Source organism: Meriones unguiculatus, chromosome 8 (genome assembly GCF_030254825.1).
Source record: "Meriones unguiculatus strain TT.TT164.6M chromosome 8, Bangor_MerUng_6.1, whole genome shotgun sequence".
Classification (NCBI taxonomy): domain Eukaryota; kingdom Metazoa; phylum Chordata; class Mammalia; order Rodentia; family Muridae; genus Meriones; species Meriones unguiculatus.
This window is the reverse complement of record NC_083356.1, coordinates 1828570-1848754: the sequence shown is the minus strand read 5'-3', so window position 1 is coordinate 1848754 and position 20185 is coordinate 1828570. Positions and strand designations below refer to the sequence as shown.

The following is a 20185-nucleotide window of genomic DNA, read 5'->3' as shown; positions in this document are numbered from 1 at the left end:
AGGGTTTTATTGGGCTTTTTTACTGATTTTTGCTGAGTGAATTCTAACATTCTTAATCAGGAGGCAGCAGACAGGCATCTCTCTTAGAAAGTGTGTGTCGGCACTGCATCCTGGAAGTCAGCATCGAGTGAAGCCTGAAACCTGTACCAGGGCCTGAGTGCATCTTTATGGCTTCCAGTTTAGTGTGTTTACAGGGTTTCCGAGTGTGCAAGGAGTGGCCTTCTGATTCTTGCGCCTTCTCTTCGGCTCTTTTCCCTCCATTTGTTTGTCTTCTGTAACTCTGATGTGATAAATTTAGTTTTATCTTGTTATATTTTATTATTATTCCATAGAAGCCTGCTTGTTTTCTAATGAGAGACAGGAAGGGAGTAGATCTAAAGGGGGGGGAGTTGGGGAGAGGCTGAAGGGAGTAGAGAGAGGGGAAACTATAATAATTATGTGAGAAAAAAAATCTGTTTTTAATAAAAAATATTCTGGGGACACAAACATACATACACAAACAGAGAGAGAGAGGAGAGTGAAGAGAGGAGACAAAGGGGGAAAGGAGAAAAGAGAGAGTAGGGAGAGAGGAGAGAAAGAGGGAGAGGGAGAGAGAGAAAAGAGAGAAAGAGAGAGAGAGACAAGAGAGGGATAGAGAGAGAGAGAAAGGGAGAGAGAGGCTTCAGCAAGTGTGCCTAGGTTCTTATCTATCCCACTTTCCCTCCTGCCACTGGCTTTTGTGCGTCTTAGAGCAGGGTCCATTTCTGGAGTGAACATGCAAGAAAGATTTGCTGTGAGAGGCGCAAGCTTCTCCTCAGAGCGTCTCCACCTCCCAACCGAGACAGAAGCCTTTTGCGGCTCAGCGGAAGGGCCCAGGGTTCCTCAGCAGCGCCTGCCCGCTGCTCAGCCTGGTCCCATCCCAGGGCTCAGCCCAGCCTGGTTCTCTTCTGTGTGATGTCATTCCAACTCCATGTTTATAGAAAGAAAGGGGCAGATGTGAGCTAAGCATGAGCTGAACGCTGCTGCTGAAGAGAGCTGCAGATGTGGAGATGAAAAGCTGAGGGTGGTGAGGGCCAGCAAGGGAAAAAACTCCTGCCCCTGCAGGAGCCAGGTCTGCAGAGAGACACTGCCGTCCTTTCTCTCCCCTCCTTTGCACTGATGCCAGCTCTGCTTGAAAAACCGCTTGTCTCTCTCTCTCTCTCTCTCTCTCTCTGTGTCTGTCTGTCTACCTCTCTGTGTGTGTCTGTCTATCTCTCTGTGTGTGGGTATCCGTCTGTCTGTCCATCTCTCTCTCTCTCTCTCTCTCTCTCTCTCTCTCTCTCTCTCTCTGTGCCCTTGGCAGCCAGAGGTGTCAGATTTCCTGGAGCTGGAGTTACAGCTGCCCAGTGTGTTAGGACTCAAACTTGGGTCCCTGAAGGAGCAGTGAATGCTCTTAGGTGCTGCATCATCACTGCAGCCTCCTGCCAGTTCTTAGAGCCAGGTTGGGTTATACCCTGAGGAATCCCCAGGGTTGCCTCCCGGGGTGAGGAGCAGCCTGCTCTCAGCAAGCATTCCCCTCTCTGTCCCTGCTGCACCCGCTCCGCCTCTGAACTGGGCTCTTCTGCCTTTCTAATATTTGCATCAAAAATTAGGAAAGAACCCTGGTGCGGTGGCTCACACCTTTAATGCCAGTCAGCACTCAGGAGGCAGAGGCTCTGGAAACTGGAGACAGCCTGGTCTACGTAGTAAGTTCCAGGACAGTCAGGGCTACATAGTTAAGACCTTGTCTTAAAAAACTAACTCAGAGAGAACACAAGTTTTAAAATATGACAGGTGAGGTGGGCTTACACCAGCTTGAGAGAACTGGTGTTTTAGTGAGCACCTTTGAACTCTGTCTCTGTTCTCCTCCCTCTTTCCCTCCCCACTCCCTCCCTCCCTTCCTCCCTCCTTTCCTCCCTCCCTCCCTCCTTCCCTCCCCCCCTCCCTCCCTCCCTTCCTCCCTCCTTCCCTCCCCCTCCTCCCTCCCTCTCAGCACACTCCCTCCCTCCTTCCCTCCACCCTCCTCCCTCCCTCCCTCTCAGCACACTCCCTCCCTCCTTCCCTCCCCCCTCCTCCCTCCCTCCCTCTCAGCACACTCCCTCCCTCCTTCCCTCCCCCCCTCCTCCCTCCCTCCCTCTCAGCACACTCCCTCCCTCCTTCCCTCCCCCCTCCTCCCTCCCTCCCTCTCAGCACACTCCCTCTCTCTCTCCCTCCTCCCTCCCCCCTCCCCCCTCCCTCCCTCCCACCCTCCCTCCCTCCCTCCCTCCCTCCCTCCGTCTCAGCACACTCCCCCCTCCCTCCCTGCCTCCTCTCTCTCCTCTCTCTCCTCCCGCACACCTCACTTTCTTGGAAGGCCGTTTTGTGAGGCTGCTTACAAAATCAGTGTCTTAGTGTCCTTGTGACTGAGACAGTTTGCCAGGCTGCCATGCTTTGACGGCCTTGGAAGTTCTGTAGAATCGTTTGATTGTTTTTTGACATCCTCCCCATAATTTCAGCAGGGGTTCTGGGGTTCTTGGAGGACACCCACAGGTCAGGCTCTTTCTGATCCCCTGATGATATCAATAGGTCAAGTCGCTGTGGACGGAGCCCGGAGTCACCAGGGTAAGGCAGCTTCCCAGCTTCTCTGCTGTGAAGTGGCCCTTCACCTCCTCCCCACACCTCACCTTTGGCAAGAAGCTGTTCATCACAGCTCACACCTGGGGAGTCGCTTCGCTTTGCCTCCCTGATCGAGGAGCACTTACACAAATAGTTTGAAATCCCTCCAAGTAAAAGTTGCCTGTTTTGTGCCATTGATTTATTTCTTGTTTGCTTGTAACTATGTAAGCATTCCCTTTGTACTTGGGTCATTATCCAATCTAATTAATTCCAATCTAATTAATCTAATTTGACAAGTGGCTTAAATTGTTCTATTCACTGTGGCTGTGTTTTAGAGGTTGGCTGATGCTATTATAGTAAATGTTTATAGAAAATGACTAAAGAAATGAATTTCTGAGCACTTCCTTACTTCCTGTCATGGCGAGATGCTCTAGAAGCTCTTAAAATCAGTCATGTCTCTGAGAGGCCTTCCCTCCTGGTTGCATCAGTCAGCATTCTTCAGGACTACAGAACCAGTGGGACATGCATGCACAAGGACTTCTCTGTAAGGAACTGACCTGCACGAAAATTCCTCAAATCTACAGAACTGAACTTCAGCCTGAGTCTGACGCCGAATGCTTCGGTGGAGCCGGGAGTCCCCGTTGAAGGGCTGAGGGCAGGAACGCTCTCTCACTGAAAGGAGGTTGGCTCTCTTTCTGCCCTAGGCTTCTGCTGGTGGAATGAAGGCCACTCACAGCGTGGGAGCAACCACGCTCAGCCTAACCTCCAGACTTAAGCCTCTTCCTAAAACGTCCTCAGGGAAATGCCCAGAATAATATCTGATCAAGTCTGGGCATTTTGCATCCCATTCTCACTGCCCCTGAAACTCAGGGTAGTAGCCATGTTAGGCCATGGCATTATGAAGAAGGATCTACATGCTGCAGTGTTCCATGCTACCACACCCTGCCAGGCAACAGAAGGGAAAATACGCAACATATATATGGTATTCATATATGGTAATCATATATATGGTATTCATATATGGTATTCATATATATGGTATTCATACCAGGGCCTCCCATGCGCTAAGCACCGACTATCACATGAACTGTGATCTCTGTCTCGTGAACTGCACCCACAGTGCTGTTTTCATAGCAATGATCCTATGTCCAACTTCAAATCGCCACCGTAGTGACCATTCTAACCCCTTCCCTTGGTGATGAGAAGCGGAGCTCAGACTGTCTGCCACCCCTTTGCTTGAACCTCCTATTCCACCATCCACATTATCACCTCCTATTCCACCATCCACATTATCACCTCCTATTCCACCATCCACATTATCACCTCCTATTCCACCATCCACATTATCATCTCCTATTCCACCATCCACATTATCACCTCCTATTTCACACCCACATTTTGTATGCCAACTTGCATGAGACACAGGGGCCCACATAGTAGGGTGTGTCTGCGAATGTGTTTCTTTGAGATTAACTCTGCAATGTTAGAGTGAAGCAAACTGCCCTCAGTGATTAGACTAGGTCTCATCAAATCAGTTGAAGGAACTAAGAGAACAATGAGGCTGAGTCAGAGGGCATTCCCCTTGCCTGGCTGCCATCAACAGAGCATTGTTTTATCCTATCTAAGTAAATATTGCCTGTCCCCAGTCCCCAGCTCGGCAGGCATAGATGTTGTAACTTGTCAGCCTCTAAAACTACACCAACTAAATATTCAATAATAAATTTACCCTTTCCTCACTCCTACTCCTCCTCTCTGATAGGGCAGATAAGGGTTTCTCTGTTGGGGACTGAGTAGCGCACATGGACCATGTGCTCAGAATTCCTAAGCCGTGTTCCCGTGGGATCAGTAGTACCAAGCAGAACGCAGTCCTCACGCAAAGCTCCCGAGGTCGGCCTTTGCTCTCCCTCCCCCTCCTACACTGTAGTAAAGTTAGATTTTGTGGTGCATTCCCTTGTAGGTTATACCAGACTTCTGAATTGTTGTGGGGAAGGGGCTTTGGGGAGATGGCTCAGTCAGCAAAGAGCCTTTTTGCACAGCTGTAATGACTTGAGTTTGATCCCCAGCATCTGTGGATAAGCCAGGCCCCACAATACAAGTTTAAGCCCGGAGCTGAGGGAGCTGAGACAGGAGGATTCCTGGAGCTTTCTGGAAAGCCAGCTCAGCTGAATGGGTTAAGAAAGAGACCTTGAGGAGTAATGTTTTAAATTAATCCATAGGGAATTTCACACAGGCTTGCCGTGTATTTTGATCCTATTCTCCCCTAACTCCTCCTCTGACAAGATCCCATGCCATCTCTTTATCTCCCCCTCTCACCCACAAAATAGAATTTGTGCTTCCCAAATACGCGCGGATGTCAGACCCTCCATCGGAGCGTGATTGACGTATCAGGGGCCATGTCCTTAAAGAAAACTGACTCTCTCTCTCTCTCAAACTTGTAAGTCATTGAGAGGAGGGGCTTCTGGGAAAATGGCGCTGTCAGCATGTCACTTCTCACACAGGCACACGGCACCAGCTTCCAGTGGCTCCTCTTGTGCCCACGGAATGCTGCCTGGTTTGATCTTCTGCTTCTGCAGGCAGTCTCATGAGAGCAGCAGTCCTGTCATGTCCAGAAGACACAACTTTGTTCTCCCCGACCGCTGGCTCCTATAGTCTTCCTGTCCCCTCTTCTGCAAGGTCCTGAGCCTTGGAGGACAGAGTGTGTTATAGACAGCCCATTTATAGTCACACACTACATGGGCACTTAGTCTCTTCATTTGGACTGGTCCTGAGTTTTGTTGGATGTTCTTCAACAAGATCAGAAAGTGTACCCTCTAGTCCCTATGAACTAAAGAGTTTTCTATTTACTTTAACTTGAAAGGGTGTCAATTGTATGGTCTATACCCTTTTTGCCTTGTAGATATAATCATATGGCTTCTTCTTCTTCTTCTTCTTCTTCTTCTTCTTCTTCTTCTTCTTCTTCTTCTGCTGCTGCTGCTGCTGCTGCTGCTGCTGCTGCTGCTGCTGCTGCTGCTGCTGCTGCTGCTTCTGCTTCTTCTGCTTCTTCTTCTCCTTATCCTCCTCTTCTTCTTCCTCTTTGAGATACTGGATTATAGTGTTTGCCTTTGAATGTTGCACTGGCCTTACATATTTGCAATGAAGCCTGGCTAGCAGTGGTGTAGCGTTGTTTGTATATGCCACAGATTTCAATTCAGCACTGCTTTTTTGAAGCCTTTTGTGTAACATTTATGAGAGGTATTGATTTATGGTTTTTATTTCTCCAAACAGCTTTATCTAGTTGTGCCATTAGTGATTTTGCCTGAAGAGGGGGAGTCATAAATTGCTCCTTCTGTATATCTCTCCTAGAGATACTTGCAGAGCCCCGACACCATTTCATTTGTCCACATATGAAAATATCTGGGCCTAGTGCTTCCATAGGTCTGACCGCAGGGCATAGCTGAGCAGATGAATGTGTGGAGCTCTGGACAGCAGATTATATATGCTCTAGATGGGCTGGGCTTGGTCCTGAAGGTGAGCTTGCACAGACAGGGGGAAGTGCAGGGCTTTACCAACATGGAGGAAACACCTAGATTATTTGAAATTAACTCTAACAAAGGCTTGGCTGTCCTGCTAATGTGCTGAGAGCCCTCTGCTCCCTGCCTGCCCTTCCCTCCCATGGAGATCCTGGAGACCACCTGCCATCTTACGCCAACAGAAAGAACATCTCCGGCCTTCAGTGGTTAGGAATGTGAAATATCACTGGTTTTCCTTTAGATAATCTTTCTAGAGATAGAAAAGTCTCACATCTTTGCTTCCCACTCAAGTAACCAGCCTTAAAACATGCGGCACACAGACAGGCTTTTTGCTCTCCTGTTTCCACTCAATTCACTCACCAACCGAACAATATTTAAAAGCAGATTTCAGAAATCATTTTTACATATGTATATGTAGGAAATGACCATATGTCTTAGTATATATTCATTTACATTACTGCATTATCCGAGTGACTGTAGTGACAGCTCACTGCTAAACAGCACTTGTTGCTCCTGCAGAAGACTTGACTTTAGTTCCCAGCTCACACATGGGGGGGGGGGGGGTCACAGCCATCCATGACTTCAGGTCCAGGGAATCTCATGTCCTCCTCTGACCTCTAAGGGCACAAGGCACACATGTGGTGCACATGCTTAAATAGTTAATTTTTAATTCTTCTATAATCTTTTTTTTTCTAGTTCCTTAAAAAATGTGTATGGGTGTTTGCATGAATGATGTAAAGCACTTGTGTGCCCGGCTCCTTTGGAGGCAGAAGAGTGAGTCAGACACCCCAGAGCTGGATCTACCAGAAGCTGGAGAGCTCTGAGCCACCATGTGGGTGCTGGGAACTGAACCCAGGTCCTCTGGAAGAGGAAACAGTGCTTTTAACTGGGAGCCATCTCCCTGGACCTACCTAGGAACTCATTTGTTAAGAAATCTGATTACTTGTTCCTACTGTTTCATCTGCTGATTTTCCACTCGATTGCTCCTAGTGTTTTTGTTTTTGTTTTTTAGTGTGTCTACAATATTTTCAGTAAACTGAGGTACTAAAATCATGAATCTTTTTAAAAATTTATTTATTATTAATTGCAGTTTATTTATATTGTATCCCTGCTGTAGCCCCCTCCCTCATCCCCAACCACTTCCACCCTCCCTCCCTTTTCTCCTCCCATACCCCTCCCCCAGTCCACTGATAGAGGAAGTCCTCACCCACTTCCATCTGACCCTAGCCTATCAGGTCTTATCAGGACTGGCTGCATTGTCTTCCTCTGTGGCCTGGTAAGCCTGCTCCCCCATCAGGGGGAGGTGATCAAAGAGCCAGCCCATGAATTCATGTCAGAGACAGTCCTTGTTCCCATTACTATGGAACCCACTTGGAGACTGAGCTGCTATGGACTACATCTGTGCAGGGGTTCTAGGTTATCTCCCTGCATGGTCCTTGATTGGGGTAGCAGTCTTAGAAAAGAGCCCTGTGCCCAGATTTTTTTGGTTCTGTTGCATTCCTTGTGGAGCTCCTGTCACATTCATGTCTTTCTTTCTCCCCCTTCTTTTATAAGATTCCCTGCACTCAGCCCGAAGTTTGCCTATGAGTCTCAGCCTCTGCTTTGATACCCTGCCTGGTAGAGTCTTTCAGAGGCCCTCTGTGGTAGGCTCCTTTCCTCCCTCTTCTGATATCCATCCCCTTTGCCTTTCTGAATGAAGATTGAGCATCTTACCCAAGGTCCTCCTTCTTGCTTAACTTCTTTAGGTGTACAGATTTTAGTATGACACCCATCAGAATGGCTAAGATAAAAAACTCAAGTGACAACACATGCTGGAGAGGATGTGAAGAAAGGGAACCCTTCTCCATTGCTGGTGGAAATATAAACTTATACAACAACTTTGGAAATCAATATGGCATTTTCTCAGACAATTAGGAACAGTGCTACCTCAAGATCCAGCTTTACCACTCCTAGGCATATATCCAAAAGATGCTCAAGTATACAACAAGGTCATTTGTTCAACCATGTTTGTAGCTGCTTTATTCATAATAGCCAGAAGCTGGAAACAACCCAGATGTCCCTCAATTGAGCCATGGATATAGAAATTGGGGTACATTTGCACAATGAAATACGACTCAGCAATTATAAACAAGGAAATCATGAAATTTGCAGGCAGATGGTGGGAACTGGAAAAGATCATTCTGAGTGAGGTATCTCAGAAGCAGAAAGACACACATGGTATATACTCACTTATAAGTGGATAGTAGACATGTAAAATCATGAATCTTAATGAGATATATTCAAGCCTTCCAAAAGTGGATGCCCTGGAAAGCACATTTAAAATATGCACAATTACACACTATTTATCTGTAAGTTGACTGTGTGGTACACGCTTAAGAAACAAGACACATGACAGTGTCATTTCCTAAGCACCTAGTGTCTGCACGGGACAGCAAGCATCTTAACTGTTCCTTGTAAATCTGTTGAGCGACTCCATTCACTGTATTTTTGTACTTTGGCTGTGTATATTTGTTGTGTGTGTGTCTGATTGTGTGTGTGTCAGTCAGACTGTTTGTTTCTTACATATAAATTTATACATATGTATAAACGCATGTTCTCTTACGGGATTGCGTGTGCTGTAGCCATGTCATCTCCCATTTCTTTTTAGTCTGTGTCCTCTTTTTAAACTTTAGGACCCTTTAAGCCAGGTGATTCTGTCCATCCTTTCCTGCATGTCCAGTAGTGTCCCTCAGCTGTGCTCTGTGCTGATTCCCATTCACTCTTCATTTCTGTTCTGCTTCCTGAACTGGGCGGAGTGACCTATTCTGTACAGCCTTGTGCTAACCCTTCATCCCGACTTATCAGTTCTCGGTGACCTCTCAGTGGCCTTTTTTCTGCTAGCAGTAGGTGAATTTTTGGTTTTCCTTTGTTCTGGTCCAGGGCGTGTATCACCTGTGAATTCTGCAGTGCTTCTCTCCTGAGCAGCTCTTTCTGTAAGAGAACTGGATGGATGTGGCATTTCCACGAATGTTCTGAGGGGAGCGAGGGGGCATTTCCACTAAGAGGAACCTCGGCAGCTCTCGCTGTGACACACACCAAGGAAATCGTTCTTCTAACCTTTCCTTCAGCCCAGCAGCGGTCCCGGATCAGTGTCTCATGACCAAAGGCCCCCTGCTTTCTTTTCATCCTTGCCAAAACGCTCTGCTGTGCAATAGCTGCTTAGCTTGACCCGGACTGCCCACATATACGCTTGACCATTCCCCTAGAACTGTCTGTGAGTTTCTGGATGCGATCAGAACCTGCATAAAGCAAGTTCAGTGGACTGTTTGTCCTTGTGGGTCGGCTCACCTTATCTGCTCAGGTCCTAGATGGAACAAAAGTTTGAGTAAGTGAGAAATAGTCTACCCAGCTGCCCTTGATCTGGGATGTTGTTTATCTGTTTACTTTTTCCTGCCTTCACATGCAGAGGAAGCACCAGCCTGTCTGCTCTCGAGCCTGCTGCTCTGAACCAGAACAAAGCCAGCAGCTCTACTGCTCCAGGCATAGGCACTGCCTGAGGAAGGCTGCCAGCTGTTCAGGACTCCACCAAACTCTCAGGCCAAAGACTTCTCAGCCTCCACACTTCTCTGAGCCAGTTCCTAACTCCTTTCTCTCTGTGTCTGTCTGTCTCTTTCTCTGTGTGTGTCCCTGTTTTCTCTCTCGCTCTTTCTGTCTCCCCTTGCCATTCTTCCATATCTTTGTCTTCATGTTTGAGCAGTTTTATGTTTAGAACAGAATACCCATGCATTGGCTTCACCAAAGCGCTCTTCTGTGCATGGAGTGTTTTCAGAATTGCTAGTCCTATCTCCACGGGAACCAGCCATGTCCAGTCAAGTGCTATCGCATAACAATTCTTTTCCCTTAAGGCTCAAATATCCCACTCACTCCAGAACTGCTCAGCCAGCATTTTCATCACTCCTCTGTCCTGTATCTTAATAAGGTTGCTTCATTTATTTGTAATCTGTCAGCTTCTTTTATTTTGTCACACTCTCTGTCCTGAGTTGTCTTCATCTCATACATTATTAGTTTTGCTTTCAAGAATTAAGGTTTGCTCTGGAGCGTGAAACTCTATGGAAGGCCATGTTAAGGGCTATGGACCAGGCAAATACTGGCACAGGGATTATGTCGTAAAACATATAGGCTATGATAAAACGTGCAAGGAATTCTTTATTGCCTTTTATTGAAAATAGATTTTCCCCGCATAATGTATTCTAGTTACAATTTCCTCTCCCTCTACTCCTCTCAGTTCCTCCCACCCCCCCACATCTGGAGCCATCCCCTTTCTGTGCCTCAGTAGAAAACAAACAGGCTACTAAGGATGCGATTTCCAGGTGGACTTTTTAGGATCCCTCATATATACTCTCATACCATCTGCAAATAAAGAACTTTGACTTGTTCCTTTCCAAATTGTATCCTTTTGGTCTCCGTCAGTTGTCTTACTGTTCTAGCTAAGACTCAAGTACTGTGTTGAATATGAATGGAGAGAGTGGCTAAGCTTCTCTTGTTCTTGATTTTGGTGGAATCGCCCTAAGGTTCTCTCATTTAAGTTGATGTTGGCCATGGGCTTAATGTAAACGGTTCTTGTTGTTTTGAGGTATGGTCTCTTTATTTGTAGTATCTCCAGGACTTTTATTTTGAATGTTTTAGATTTTGTCAATGACCTTTTCTACATCTAATGAGATGGCCATGTGGTTTTTAATCTCTCTTATTTAAGGTGGGTTATATTAATTGATTTACACATGTTGAACCATCCCTGCATGTCTGTGATGAAGCCTACATGATCATGATGGAGGTCTTTCTGGAGTGTTCTTGGATTTGGTTTCAAGTATTGTATTAAGAATTGTTGCATCTATGTTCAGAAGAAAATTTGGTCTGTAATTCTCTTTCTCTGCTGGGTTTTCTGTCGATTGGGATGTAGGGTTACTGTGGCCTTGTAAATGAATTGGGCAGTTTTTCTTCTGTTTCTTTCTTGTGGTTTAATGTCATGAGTATTGCGGCTAGCTTTGTATTTGAAAGTCTGGCATCATTCTGCTCAAAACCAATCAGGGCCTCAGGGGCTTTGTTTTGGTTGGGAGAAATTTAATTACTGTTTCTCTTTCACGATGGCTTGCACATCAGTTTAATTGCCTTATCAGATCTTAACTTACATAGGAGTATATATTGAGAAAATTATCCATTTATTTTAGTTTTTCCAATTTGGTGAATTGTAGATTTTCAAATGTGTCCTTGCATTCTCTGGATGTTTATGGTGACTTTTATGTTATGCAGCCTTTTCATTGTTAATTTCGTTATTTTGGATATTCACTCTCTGCCTTTTAGTTAATTTGAATGAGGGTTTTGAAATTGTATTGATTTTTTTTCAAAGAATCAACTCTTTATATCATTGATTTCTTGCATTGTTTTGTTTTTATTTCATCAGCTTCAGCCCTGAGTTTGATTATGTCCTTCCAGCTACTGTTTTTATGTCTGAGTTCTCCATTGTGTTCTGGAGCTTTGAGATGTATTGTTAATTACTACTCTGAGAGCTCACCAATTTTATTACATAAGCTATTAGGGCTACAAGCTTGCTGCCATGTGTCCCATACTTTTGAGTATATTGTGTATTCATTTTCATGCAATTCCCGGAAAGCTTTAGATTTTTTTTCTTAACCATATATTTTTTTTTAATTCAGTAGTGAGTTGCTCAGTTTCCAATGAGTTTGGAAGCTTTATTTTGTTTCTTTTGAGGTTTGCTGTGTGTCGAAGATGTCACTCTTGGAGAAAGTTGTGTGAGGTGCTAAGAAAATTATATTCTTTGGGTGAGATGTTCTGTAACTATCTGTTAGGTTCATTTGGTTTATACAGTAAGTCAGCTCCAGCGTTTCTCTCTTTAGGTTTTGTCTGCATGCCTGTCTGTTGGTGGGAATCAGGCAATAAAGTCTCCCAGGATCAGTGTGTGAGGGCCAATGTGTGATTTAGGCGCAGAAGGGTTTCTCTTCCTAATTTGATCGCCTTTGTGTCTGGTGTACAGTTGTTAAGAATTGCGATGTTTTGTTCTGCTTTTTGGTAGACTTTTCTTTGAAGAGTATGTAATATCCTAACCAGAACCACAGATTCTTAAATCAAGATAGCAAACAGCCCTGATAGAGTCTTCAATCTTCTCTCTGAAATCTCACAAGCCAGGCCTTCCTCACTGCCCTCCACATTCTTATCTTCCAAGTTCCTACAGAACATACCAGCAAGATTTCAACCTTCACTGACTTCTCTAGACCTAGTTCCAAAGTCCTTCCACATCCTTCCAAACACGTGGTCAGGTGTGTCACGTGTCATCATTGATGGAAGTCGGGACACGAACTCGAAGAGCAGAACCCTGGAGTCAGGAGCTGATGCACAGGCCATGGGTGGGTGCTATTAGTGCCTTGCTCCCTGTGGCCTGGTCAGCCAGTTTCTCACACAACACAACCCAGGAAAGACACCACCCCCCATGGGCCAGGCCCTCCTCCATTGGTCACAACTTGAGAAAAGGCCTTGCAGCAGGATCTCATGGAGGGGTTCCATGAACTGAGTCTCTTTTCCCTCTAATGACCATGATCTGTGTCAAGTTGACCATGAAACCAGCCATTTCACCAGGACAGGACAGGCAGGAGTACAGCCATCACTCCTGGCCAACTACATGCAAGCCCAGATGCTTTGAGAGTCCTTGGGGGACTAAATGTGTGAGAAGGAAAGAAGAAGCCATTACATAACCCAAAATAAGCACTTCCGGTTCTGAATGAGTCTTGGGTTGCTCCATTTGACCACCTTGAATGTCTCCAGTGTTTCCCAGCTACAGGTAGTATAGGTGAGATTCGGGACCATTCGGGGTCCCCGAGTGTGTGTGGGCTGATGTTAGGGCACATTTCCAGGTGCAGATCCAGGTGAGAAGGAAGCAGTGTTCATTGCTCTGTCCCCACCTGTCAGGCAAGTTTCTTGCTCAGGAGGAAAGTGTAATCTAGAACACGTATCTTTTCTCTTGTCAAAAGGCTCTTGCTATGACTGTCCACGAATATGTTTCTCCTCCAGAATGCTGTGGGTGACTACTCTGCTCTGCTGGTAATCACAGCAGAGGGGCCTTACCACTAATTCCTAATCAGGGCCATTAGGGCCAATTATTAACTACCAGTCTGCAGCTTCTTCTCACTAACAGGAAGGAAATTCAGGAAGGATGGAACACTGAACTAATATTTTGAACTATATCTAAATAAATGGAATGAAACATATGGGAAACAGGTATATTAAAAAAGTATTTATATGAAAATGAAAGAAATACAGGCACCCCTGAAAGGCTACCGATTTGAAAAGGAAAGAGCAAGTGAGGGTTTGGAATCAGGGTACCTTGAAGGGACTGTTGCATGGAAAATAAATAGGGAAAGGGATTATATTGTATTTTTATTAAAAAGATAGTAAAAAATTTGAAATAAATAAAAAATAAGTTATAGAAGTTCGTAAAATAATTAAAACACAAGCTTAGATTACCGAATACCAGAAAATGAAGGCACACACACCTGGGAGAGGGAGCAGTAAGGATATCCTAAATGCACCTTGTCTATCAAGGCTACAGACTGTCAGATAAAACAATTTGCAATAAAAAAGATACATAGAAACCATCATTGTGTTATAAACCTGCTTTATTTAGCAACATGAAGAAAGCAAAGAGCAGAGGAGACATTACAGGACACAGACTCTCTTCAGCACAGGACTAATGACCTGTGCTACATAGTTACTGCCAGGATGATGCATGATGGTGAGAGATGGCATTTGTCAGGCCACTAAATACTGAAGGGGAGCTCCTCTGGGTGTGAGCAGGACCCAGACAAAGATTCCAGAGGGAAAGGGACAGAGATAACCTTTCCCAGCAGCCTCAGAGACAGAGCTGGGAGGCAGGAGCCTAGTGACCTAAGAAAACTGGAAGCATCTCCTGTGAGTGAACAAGGACCTGAATCAGAGGATGGCAATGAGAAGAGGAGCAGAGGGGACCTGAGGGGAGCAGAGACAGGAGCAGCAGGGCTCAGCCTCCTCAGCCCCAGCCAGAGAGCAGAGCTGTGAGGCCAGCAGGAATAGCACCTGAGCACAGGGCTCTGTGGCAGGGATCTGGGGTCAGGGGGTTCAGTGCCTGTAGCTCTTCCTGCTGGACGAGGTGGTGGTGTACTTGATGGTGGAGGAGCTGCCACCCGAGGAGCTGAGGCCACGGCTGACACCACTGCCAGAACTGAAGCCACCTCCAAGGCCTTGGCTGCTGCTGTAGGAGTAGCTGCTGCCTCCTCCCAGGCCTAAGCTGCTGCTGGCGCCTCCTGCACTGCCATAGCCGCTGGACACAGTGGACTGCACCACAGCTGTGAGAGGGGAGACAGCACACATGGTGAGCTCACTGTGCCAGGCTGAGGCCGTCCCACGGGCAGGGGAGGGGAGGCGGGCAAGCAGAGCACTTACAGATGTTGACTGGTCCAACGCCTTCACCATTCAACCTAGGAGGGAACACAGCAGGTGAGAACTCGGAGCCATCGCCTCAGTCTGCATGGGGACCCTCATTCTGGTGACCCTTCCCGGGAAGTCCCCTGCCAAGGAGTTTCTGAAGGGAGCCAGTGTGGCCAAGCTAGTCCTCCCTCCCCTGGAGCTCAGAGCCTGGCCCCTTGGAGGTGTCCCCCAGGACATGGTCACCCACCTGCACTCCTCGCCCTCCAGCAGCTTCCTGTAGGTGGCGATCTCCACGTCCAGGGCCAGCTTGACATTCATGAGCTCCTGGTACTCCTTCAGCAGCCTGGCCATGTCCTGCTTGGCCTTCTGCAGCGCGTCCTCCAGCCCTTCCAGCTTGCCCCTGGCATCCTTGAGGGCCATCTCCCCACGCTGCTCGGCGTCAGCAATGGCAGCCTGCAGGCTGGCACACTGGGCAGAGAGAGCAACAAACACTGTCTTCCGGTGTTTCTCGGGAGAGGGGAGCCCCAGGTCTTTGTTTGCAGGGTTCCTTTGTTCTAGAAGACAGCAAACAGTGGGCACCAGGCTCTGGGTTTCTGCCTGTCTCCTACCTGCTTCTTCACGTGGTCGATCTCAGACCTCAGCCTCTGGATCATGCGGTTGATCTCAGCGATCTCCTGCTTGGTGGATCGCAGGTCGTCCCCGTGCCGGCCTGCCGTGACCTGCAGCTCCTCATACTGCAGGTCAGTGGAGAGAGGACACGCGTGTGAGATTTCACACCAGAAGAAACCCACCTCTGCGTGCCATGCACTATAGTGGATATGAAGGAGAACTGTGGGAGACCAGAGACCACATAGTTCTCTGTGGTGAGCGACAATGCTCTCTGTTATCTCATGAGGACCCGTGATCACACGACAGCTCAAGCCAAGAAAGCATAGCTCCATTCATGGCAACTCTGCTTCTCCCTCTGGGTTCTTTGCTCTGAGACTAGGACCTAATTCTACAGCACCAGCTCACAGCACCCTTGCTGTGCGAGCACCCCAGCCTCTTCTGGGTAGACCTCTATCATCCAGTGGAGTCAGAGATCCATGGAGTTCTGGGAGGCTCCATGCACCTCTTCAATGTCCTTGTCCATACTCACTTTAGTCTGGTACCAGGCCTCAGCCTCAGCCCGGCTTCTCTGGGCGATCTCCTCATACTGGGCCTTGACCTCGGCGATGATGCTGTCCAGGTCCAGGCTGCGGTTGTTGTCCATGGACAGCACCACAGAGGTGTCTGAGATGTGAGTTTGCATCTGAGACCGCTCCTACAGAACAGAAAGAGCCGAGGTCATCTCGGCTGTGAGGACTGCAGAAGTTCACCACACTTTGCTTAGGAGGACATACAGGGAATGGGAGGTGGGGGAGCAGGGAGGAGAGAGGGGACTTACTGCCTCATAGAGAGTTCTCAGGAAGTTGATCTCATTGGCCAGACTGTCAGCCTTGGCCTGTAGCTCAACCTTGTTCATGTAGGCAGCATCTACATCCTGAGGAGAGCATGGACATCATGGAATCAGTTCACTCTCTTACCCAGACCGTCCACCTGTCTCCATGACAACCATTTCTCTGGAAGACCAGACATGCAAAGCCCCTTCTCTCCATCAGCAGAGACCCCATCTCTGTGCTTAGTCAGCTCACCTTCTTCAGGGTCACAAATTCATTCTCTGCTGCTGTGCGCTTGTTGATTTCGTCTTCATATCTGCAAGAGGAAGGGTGTCACACCTTGGAGCCATCGTGTAGATGACATCAAAGGCGGCCTGTGACCCAGCCCCAATTTCTACAAACGCAATATGTCCGAATATGGCTGGAAGCTGATTTTTGTTCTATTAACTACTTCCTTCCTATAACAGGTCTCTTGTTCCCAGGCTCTTGCTCTTTGGCTGTAAGTTGTCATTTTTATCTCCATGAACTAGCGTTCTTAATTTATTATAGTTCATGGCTATGCTGTGGCTTCCATTTTTATGAATTTAGGAGACTGAATCCTTCCTTCTTCCTAACCCACTTGTTCTTGTAGTCCTCCACTGTATCCTGCATGCTCCTCAGCTCTGAGTCCAGGCGGCTCCTCTCCCCGTGGATGGTGTCTAGCTCCCTGCGGAGGATGCTGATGTAGTGTTCAAACAAGGGCTCCAGGTTCTGTCTCACGGTCTTGGTGCCCTGCTCCTGCAGCAGGGCCCACTTTGTGTCCAGGACCTTGTTCTGCTGCTCCAGGAACCGCACCTGTGAGAAGAAATATGAGGGTCATTCTGTGGCCCTTCCCCACTGTGCTGACCCTCATGCTGTCTGCCTAACCCAATCAGTGCAGTACTGGGTGTGACTGGGACAATCCACAGGGGAGCTGCCAACGTCACCCCTCAAAGGAGGGCAGAGTGCTCATGCAGGGCACAGCCAGGCCATAGTGCCTCTCTGGGGTGTGGTCAGTGTAGTGCAGCTGCCTTGGCTCCCCAGCTACAGTGTAGAGGCTTCTGTATAGTGCACTCCTGTTATGTGAGAGCTGAGCTCATCTCAGCCTGCTGGCGTCTGGCCCCTGGGGCAAACTCTGGAGAGGAACTCTGACCCGATTCCCGCTGCTGGTCTAACTGAAGAGGAGGGCAAAGCCAGGACAGAGTCACCTGGAAACACTGACATCGTGTATTGCAAGCCCGAAGCCCCTGCCCTCCACTGTCTCTGGCATGAACTGTGGACACACAGGCTGTCTAGGAAGGACTCGTCTCACCTTGTCGATGAAGGAGGCGAACTTGTTGTTGAGAGTCTTGATCTGCTCCCTCTCCTCAGTCCTCACCCGCTGGATGGTGGGGTCGATTTGCAGGTTCAGAGGGGTGAGGAGGTTCTGGTTGATGGTGACTTCTTGGATGCCTCCAGGGGGGCAGACAGGGAAGCCAGCTCCCCCATAGCCACCGCCAAGGCCAGTTCCAGCACTGAAGCCAAAGCCACTGCCAGCTCCCCCTCCAAAGCCAAAGCCTCCTCCGAATCGGCTGCCATAGCCTCCCCCAATGCCACAGCTGCCTGCTCCGATGGAGATCCTCTTGCTGCTGCCCACTCCATAGAGGCTCCTGCTGCCAAAGCCAGCTCCTCCACACAGGGCCCCGGAGCCACCACTGCCCCGGGAGCGGCACACAGACACGCTGCTGAAGCCAGAGCGGTTGAGCCCAGGGACTCTGGCTGAGCCAGCACTGAAGCCACGGTGGCTGGTCTGACTCCTGATGGTGGTTTTGGTAGACATGGTTCCTGGAGACGAGAAGGCTGGGAAATGGAGAGAGCACAGGGCAGAGCTGAGAGAGATGAGTGTGTAGAGCTCTGGGCAGTGGCTTATATATGCTCTAGACAGGCTGGGCTTGGTCCTGAAGGTGAGCTTGCACAGTGGGAAGGGCAGGGCTTTACCATCAGTGAGGTAACTCCTCCATCATGTTAAAATGTTATGAAATGCTGAGGTTGTGCCTTTGGCTTCCTTTAGGCAGGGAACATGCTCCTTCCTTCAGTTTTGACTTAACCTGACCACAGCAAGTCTGTTCTAACTCACTGTATCTCAGAGTTAGTCACTGACTCTAACAAAAGCTTGGCTGTCCTGCTAATGTGCTGAGAGCCCTCTGCTCCCTGCCTGCCCTTCCCTCCCATGGAGATCCTGGAGACCACCTGCCATCTTATGCCAACAGAAGGAACATCTCTGGCCTTAGTGGTTAGGAATGTGAAATATAACCTATTTTCCCTAGATCCCATTTCTAACAGATGGAAGAGTCTCTGTGTTTGCCCACACCTGTGTGCCCATCTTCAAGACTTGCAGCCAGCTCTTTGCTTCATGTGTCCAAGTCACTTTCCAACTTCACAGTATTTGAGAGCAGATCTCAGAGAACAGTCAGTCTCTTTCACATAATTTAGCATTCCATCTGAAGACTGGCTGCTCTATACACGTTTACAAGATATCCTTATGTCCTAAAATACACACATATATACTCATTTACACTAGGACATTATCTGAGGGACTGTAGTGACAGCTCACTGCTGAACAGCACTTGTTGCTTCTGCAGAAGACTTGACTTTAGTTCCCGATTCACACATGGTGGGTCACAGCCATCTGTGACTTCAGGTCCTGGGAATCCCATGTCCTCCTCGGACCTCTGATGGTGCCAGCAACACATGGTGTACATGCTTACCTTCATGGAAATTCTCCTCTACATGAACCAACGAGAAAGGAGAAGACATGATTGATTTTCCAATATCCAGGTTAGCATTATTAATTTTAACATTTTGATTGTTCAGATTGGTAAATTGATTTTATGCACGTTTTATTGGGGTCATAGATCTTAAATAGTTTAAGTTCATTTTAATTCTCCTACAATTTTTTTCTCCTAGTTCCTTACAAAATGTGTATGGGTGTTTTTTCTGCATGAATGATGTAAAGCACTTGTGTGCCTGGCTCCCTTGGAGGTAGAAGAGTGAGTCAGACACCTTAGAGCTGGATCTACCAGAAGCTGGAGAGCTCTGAGCCACCATGTGGGTGCTGGGAACTGAAGCCAGGTCCTCTGGAAGAGGAAACAGTGCTCTTAACTGGGAGCCATCTTCCTGGCCCTACCTAGGAGCTCATTTGTTAAGAAATCTGATTACCTGTTCCTACTGTTTCATCTGCTGATTTTCCACTTGATTGCTCCTAGTGTTTTGGGTTTTTTGTGAAAACACATGCTGGAGAGGATATGGAGAAAGAAGAACCCTCCTCCATTGCTGGTGGGAATATAAACATATACAACAACTTTGGAAATCAATATGGCGCTTTCTCAGACAATTAGGAATAGTGCTACCTCAAGATCCAGCTTTACCACTCCTAGGCATATATCCAAAAGATGCTCAAGTATACAACAAGGACATTTGCTCAACCATGTTTGTAGCTGCTTTATTCATAATAGCCAGAAGCTGGAAACAACCCAGATGTCCCTCCATTGAGTCATGGATATAGAAATTGGGGTACATTTGCACAATGAAATACGACTCAGCAATTATAAACAAGGAAATCATGAAATATTCAGGCAGATGGTGGGAACTAGAAAAGATCATTCTGAGTGAGGTATCTCAGAAGCAAAAAGACACACATGGTATATACTCACTTATAAGTGGATAGTAGACATGTAAAATCATGAATCTTAATGAGATATATTCAAGCCTTCCAAAAGTGGATGCCCTGGAAAGCACATTTAAAATATGCACAACTACACACTATTAATCTGTAAGTTGACTGTGTGGTACACGCTTAAGAAACAAGACACATGACAGTGTCATTTCCTAAGCACCTAGTGTCTGCACGGGACAGCAAGCATCTTAACTGTTCCTTGTAAATCTGTTGAGCGACTCCATTCACTGTATTTTTGTACTTTGGCTGTGTATATTTGTTGTGTGTGTGTCTGATTGTGTGTGTGTCAGTCAGACTGTTTGTTTCTTACATATAAATTTATACATATGTATAAACGCATGTTCTCTTACGGGATTGCGTGTGCTGTAGCCATGTCATCTCCCATTTCTTTTTAGTCTGTGTCCTCTTTTTAAACTTTAGGACCCTTTAAGCCAGGTGATTCTGTCCATCCTTTCCTGCATGTCCAGTAGTGTCCCTCAGCT

At 47.3% G+C, this 20185-nt stretch overlaps 1 protein-coding gene across 1 annotated transcript; it reads right to left on the bottom strand.

Moving 5' to 3' along the window:
- Positions 1-13747: 13747 nt before the first annotated feature.
- Positions 13748-17888, bottom strand: LOC132655732 (keratin, type II cytoskeletal 6A-like). Its single transcript, XM_060388567.1, has 9 exons — positions 17301-17888; positions 16590-16804; positions 16226-16286; positions 15979-16074; positions 15691-15855; positions 15161-15286; positions 14800-15020; positions 14568-14602; positions 13748-14470 (listed from the first exon to the last, which is right to left on the bottom strand). The coding sequence occupies exons 1-9, from the start codon at positions 17805-17807 to the stop codon at positions 14244-14246; spliced, it is 1653 nt and encodes a 550-aa protein (XP_060244550.1). The 5' UTR covers positions 17808-17888; the 3' UTR covers positions 13748-14243.
- Positions 17889-20185: the final 2297 nt, after the last annotated feature.